Source organism: Sinocyclocheilus anshuiensis, unplaced genomic scaffold (assembly GCF_001515605.1).
Source record: "Sinocyclocheilus anshuiensis isolate Anshui unplaced genomic scaffold, SAMN03320099.WGS_v1.1 scaffold286, whole genome shotgun sequence".
Lineage (NCBI taxonomy): Eukaryota > Metazoa > Chordata > Actinopteri > Cypriniformes > Cyprinidae > Sinocyclocheilus > Sinocyclocheilus anshuiensis.
This window is the reverse complement of record NW_015544135.1, coordinates 161,657-168,158: the sequence shown is the minus strand read 5'-3', so window position 1 is coordinate 168,158 and position 6,502 is coordinate 161,657. Positions and strand designations below refer to the sequence as shown.

Sequence of the window (6,502 nt, the reverse complement as noted above, 5' to 3'; positions counted from 1 at the left end):
TTAATTCCTGCCCACGTGTAGAAATCGAATATTCAAGCTGTTTATTCATTTTTCTACCCCTGAACGAAAAACAAAATTTTAAGCTGAATTCTCATTATTCGTTTTTTGAAAAAAAAGAAAAGAACAAAAAAAAAACCGAAAAAGGAGCTGTTTTCTCATTTTTCTAAAGGGGCATTTAATTCCCGCCCACATGTAGAAATCGAATATTCAAGCTGTTTATTCATTTTTCCACACATGAACGAAAAACGTAAATTTAAGTTGAATTCTCGTTTTTCGTTTTTTTGGGAAAAAAAAAAAACGAAAAAGGAGCTGTTTTCTCATTTTTCTACTTTGAAATATAGAAATCTTTTGTATGTATTTTGTATTTGTATCCGTTCTTGCGTTCTTGCTCAAAAATAGAAGTATGTATTTATATATATATACATAATAAATATACACAGCACACATACATTTATGTAAACAAAAATGCTTATTTTGAATGCGATTAATCGTTTGACAGCACTAATATCTAGATATAGATATAGATTTTCATGTGCAGAATAAGTATTTTGATCATTATATCTTTTGTTGTGGTCCACAGGGTCACCAAAGAGGTGGACTCAGACTCACGAGAGGCCAAGAGTTTTCTGAAGGAGGAGGAGAAGGTGCTGAAGGAGAAAGAAGAGTCCTCTGAGCCACAGCCATCCTCTGGATCTAGGTACCACCCCAGTGCATCCCTTTAGTTCTGCGTTTTGTTGTTCTGATCCTTCTCAGTACATGCGAAATTACAGTTTACAACCATTGTGTCAGTTAATTAATGAAACAAAGTGCTTTTTAATGGTTATGTTTTGTGTTTCAGTGACGCAGAAGTGACTAACTCATTAGCGCTTAGACTATAATTAATTCTTTGTTATTGATGTTGTTATATTACAGTAATTAGGTGTGATCTCCTTCAGTGGGGTTGGTGCTGGTAAATGGATGGAGACGTCTGTGTGTGTTTGCCGAGCAGGGCTAGAGGGAATGTCAGATGTGTCATTGATCTCTGACAGCTATGATAGCGAGTCCTTGATCCTCTATAATTCCATATCTGCCTGTAGGGAAAACCAGCGATGACACACAAATATGTTTCAGCCACAGTGTGCACAGATGTGTGTATACGGGTTGAATTTCCTCTACTAAACCAATCAAAAATGGCCCTTGTAGTCCAGACAGGACATCTGTGGAGTTTGTGTATGTTTAAGAGTTAATCATTGTTGTGACCTTCCTCTGGTCTTCACCACTCCTTACATAGGGTTATTTTGGACAGACGTTCTCATCTGTCCTCACAGACCCTGAATGTTTGCTGAACAGGAAGTCATATTTTTCCCTGCACAGGATGTACAGTATGGGGCGTTGGCTTGCGGAGCAGGAAAGCAGCTTGAACCCCACCTCTCTCATCCCTTTATCATCCAAACGACTGTCACTTAATGTCCACACTACAAATGTCCTATATTCACTCGGCCTCTGTCTGTATCTGGTTTTGATTTTGATGGCTTCTAAGTGCTTGCATATCATTTCTCAGTCAATGTGACTTTAAATCAGGCCTCTTCAAATTCCAATGGCTGTCTCGCTCCAGCACAGCAGGGTTCCCGCTTAAACTAGGCACTGAAGGAGTCTAAACACAAAGGGTACCTGTCTCCGCTTCCCTTCTCTTCCTTTAAGCCTCTTTTGTGTAATTTGAGGTTAGAGGGCTTGAGTCAGCAGCACTGTGGCGCTCTCTCTCACACACAGGCACAGTGGCTCTCTGTTTCTCTACTTAACATTGTCATACTGCGCCTCAATGCAGAACTGCTGATGATGGTAATACACGCTTTTTCCTTCCATGGCATTTTTGTACCTTTTCCTTACGCACAGGTCTTACTTTGTAACTCTGGTTGCTATAATTATGGAAAATGGTAACCCTTTACAGTAAAGATTAACATTATTTAACATTTTACATATCATACATATTGTAAAAAAACAACTTTTTTTACATGTATTTTTCTAGGTTACCTATAATTTATAAACATGATAAATATTATTCTTTGTTCATTTGTTTGCTTATAATACGTTAATGTTAAATTGTGCATATTGTTAAGTGGTAAAAATATATTATTAGTATACACTATTGTTCAAAAGTTTAGGGTAAGATATTTTGTTTTTATAAGAAATTAATACTTTTTATTTAGCAAGGACTAAATAAAATCGATCAAATGTGAAAGGAGATACTTTTACATTGTTACAAAATAAATATATCTCAAATGTAGTTACTTTGAGCTTCCTGACAAAAAAAACTTGAAAAAACAGATCACGTTAAAAAAAATATATTGTTCAATATATGTTCAACTTCGATAATAATAAGAAATGTTTTTTTTTAGCATAGAATAATTTGTAAATGATCATTTGACACTGAAGACTGAAAATTCAGCATTGTCATTGCAGGAGTAAATTACATTTTAAATGTTGTAAAATAGAAAACAGTTATTTAACATTGTAACAATATTTCACCACATTACTGTTTTTACTGATCAAATAAATGCAGCCTTGGTGAAACTTCTTTATAAAACATGTAAAAAATCTTAACCAGCCAAGCCTTTGAACAATAGCGTATTTAGAAATAAACATTAATTATTGCTGTTGAAGTATTGTTCATTGGTAGTTCATAATATCTAATGCACTACTGTCTGAACTACTGTCAGTTAACTGATTGTTTTTGTAATGTTAAAGGGGTCATATGATGCGATTTAAATTTTTCTTTTCTCTTTGGAGTGTTACAAGCTCTTGGTGCATAAAGAAGATCTGTAAAGTTGCAAAGACTAAAGTCTCAAATCCAAAGAGATATTCTTTATAAAAGTTCAGAGTCAGCCACACCTACCTAAACCGGCTCGTTCTAACACGCCCCCACATATCTACCTCACTATGTGGGAAGATTTGCATAACGCCGCCCAAATGTTCACGCAAAGAAAGAAGGCGTAACTTTAAGTCTCACTGTAGTTTTGTTGACGCTGCAGCCATGTCGTGAAGACGCTGTGTGCTTCGTTGTGAAAGCGAAACTACTTTGTTTGGTCTTCCAAAAGAGGACACGACTACAAATCAGTGGTATTTACAACACTGTTCCAGAACAGTTTAACCCAAATATCCAGATGTGTGCAGCGCATTTTATGGAGGACTGTTTACTGATCCTGGGAGAGTAACGTTAGACTAAAATGCCGGCAGTTCTGACTCACGTAAGTACGTTTTCATTTAAAGGATTTGCCACTGATGATTCAAACGCGAGTTTTGAGCAGTGTAGAGTAGCACTTGTTGTTTGTCATTTCTCTGATCACAAATGCAGACAGAGTTTTACGCAACGCGTAAAAAAACAGTATAAGTCATTATTATCAGTAATTATGTCCCCACTGGATGCAACAAATGCCTCGTTTGTAATGGGTTTTAATGTTTTTGTCTCGTCGCTCCGGCCGGGACACGGCATCACCAGTATGTGAGGGGCGTAACATTTCCGTCTCACGCTTGAGGTATTCGGCCAATCACAACGCACTGGACAGCTGGCCAATCACAGCAAACCTCGCTTTTTCAGACCGATGAGCTTTGTAAAAATCGACGCGTTTCAAAAAGGCAGGGCATGGAGGAGAAACAATAATGTACAATATATGGAAAATAATGTTTTTTTACTTTAAACCGCATAAACACATTTCATTACACCAAATACACAAAATAATGTTCTTTTTAGCAGCATCATATGACCCCTTTAAAAAAAAAAAAAAGATCTAACTGAAACTGACAACTATTTTGATTTAACTATGTTGATACTTGTTGATACTAACTGATTATACTGATTCTTGTTTGATACATTTGATAAAAGGCCAAATCTAATGCTCAGTATTGATTAATTGGATAACGAAGCCAAATGTAATGCTCAGGATTTTATTAAAAACTATTTTTTTCTATACAATGAGCTTCGTTGATAAAACATACAAGAAGTAATTTGTGTAAATAATTTGTAAAACTGTTCTTGCGTAAATTGAAGTATGATGGAATTATGAACAAATCGTTCTGCTTCTGTTTCCTGAATAAGGCCCAGTGGTTCCCAGAAAAGTTGAAAATGTTACAATATAAGCATGCAGAGCCAGTAATTTTGTCAGCAGTTCACATTATTGAAACGATGTTAAACAGCTCTTCAGTTTCTTTCTCCCGCCACACACACAGACTCACCTTGACCCTCCATCTGTTGATTCTTCCCAGCAGCCCACTGGTGTGTGAACGGGGATCAAAATGAACACTCGCCAAGTGCCAAAATGCAAGTAAAAATTGGATTTGGCAAGTAAATGGAATGTATTTCCGCACCAGTTGGCTGGTAACTTTATTAGGAACTGCAACATTGCTAGATTGAATTGAACTGTAGAATGCTAGTCTAACATTTTTTCCTCAGTGAAATAGGTACCGTTATAGTTTATTTGGGATACCTGTTTTTTTTTTGCAGCAACAGTAAAATGGAAAATGCTGTATACAGTTTCAGAAGAAACTAAGAAATATTTAAGACCTGTACATTTGCTTGGCAGGTAAAGTGGCAAAAGTTCATTTTGGACACACTGTGAGTTTGCATGAACGTGTGAATGATAACCTTTAGGACATGCCAGTTGTGAGCACCATTTGTGTGGACACCATAGACTGATGTAACCTCACTGCTAGAGGTTCAAGTGTGGAGCAGCATTGTGTAATTCTGTGTCGTCTAAGTGTTATCGATCACAGAACCAGCCAGATTTACTGATGCTTGTTCTGAGCCCCAGTGATGGCTTGATTGATTGTCTAGTGTCTCTGTGGTCTTATCACAGAACTTGACTGACGTTGAGGCTGAGCTCCATGTAAGCACACAGAAGCACACAAACAAATCTGTATTTTAAGGACAATGGTGGCTTCATCAACGCTTACGTATTCACATACATATATAAGTGCTGGTTGCACAACACACACTCACACAGAGTCAGAGAGAAGTATGCCCTCTGTCTTCCTGTTTCTGTTCCGCTTGGCTTCCCGTCAGCTTGCTGTACGTGAGTGTGAGTAACACAACATACAGCGGTTCTGGGAAACCTTTGTGTATGTCCACTTAAACTAATGATTTCCACAAGCGCCAGTCACAGCTCTGCTTTTCTAATTATAGAGCCTCATCTCTAGGACCCTAAAAATAGGGCCTTGCTCTCCATTATTACAGAACAGTCACACACCTCGCTCTTCGTCGGGTCAAGCAGTTCATCTACTGTAAAAGAGACTGTACACTCTGTGTGTGTGTGTGTGTGTGTGTGTGTGTGTGTGTGTGTGTGAATGTGGATGAACAGACTTTGTTACAAATATATACATATATAAGCTTGACACAAACAAAGCAAGAAGCCTTGTGGCCTAAGCGGTAATATTAGTAGTTTTCATCTTGTGTGTTGTGGTTTGGTTAGTGCTTTCAAGTTCTCAATTTTCTCATGCTCAGGGCAGTATTCTAAGTATTAGTGAATAATTGCTTCCATTCCAATGAGTAAAACTCAGCTGTTCTGTAGTAGTCCATACAGCAGGGAGTTTATGCTATGTTATCCCTGCCATTATAATTCTCCTAGCTTTAAGTCCAAGGCTCCAGACTGCGACTAAAATGGTTGCATTTGCGACTAAAAATATTAATTTGCGAGTGAAGTTTTTGCTGCGGTCGCCACTGGCGACTATAGAAATGTACATGTGTTATGATTTAAAATGTACATGTAATGACTTTTTTCTTATTGTTTTGCGATCACATCTTTTGTTATGTTCAGGGCAGGATTTAGGGGGGTGGGGGCCCCTGGGCTTGAGGTTATGTTTGGGCCCTATACCTACACTACAAATGCCCCCAAACAGAACATCATTATGGAGTAACACAAAGTACACAAACATATGCTTTGATGTTCATAAATAGTACAATTAATATGCAACATGTCTAGGCTTCGAGCAAATAACTTCGAGCAAAAAAAAACAAAAAAAAACAGGTGTTGGCTTATTAGTATTATAAACGTTATTGTCATATCTGTGTCCTCTTATGTCAGGTTCTTATTTAACCAATAAATTCAATCGAATAAAAAGACATGCTGGCTATTAACAATCAAATGAAATCACTATCAACAAAATTCATAGATGGATTGTGCATAAATGTTCAGTTGATATTAGAGCCCGACCGATATATCGTTTTGCCGATATTATCGGCCGATATGAGCCTGTCGCCGATATATCGGTATCTGCGAATATGCCACCAATATGAAAATTTTTTTTTACAGAACATATAATTCAGATAAAATGCTTGAAATGGTGTAATTACTTAGTTTTACTTTCCATTTTGTACGCTCCATTGTTTGCTACTGGCGACCTGGATGAAACGCTTTAAAGCTTAAGTCCATTGAAACTTTGAACGGCCATATCTACATAACGGTGCGGCGAATCCGCACCAAATTCGGGGGATCCCTTCAGCTCGAGGAACCCTCTCGAACGCGAATCGAGT

The 6,502-nt window shown here is 37.5% G+C and overlaps 1 protein-coding gene across 1 annotated transcript in view; it reads left to right on the top strand.

The window, feature by feature from the left end:
• LOC107694929 (craniofacial development protein 1-like) overlaps positions 1-6,502 on the top strand; it is a 39,899-nt gene that overhangs the window by 5,535 nt on the left and 27,862 nt on the right. Inside the window, exon 5 of the mRNA XM_016494646.1 lies at positions 581-697. Coding sequence (XP_016350132.1) covers positions 581-697 — 117 coding nt within the window. The remainder of the gene's footprint in view (positions 1-580; positions 698-6,502) is intronic.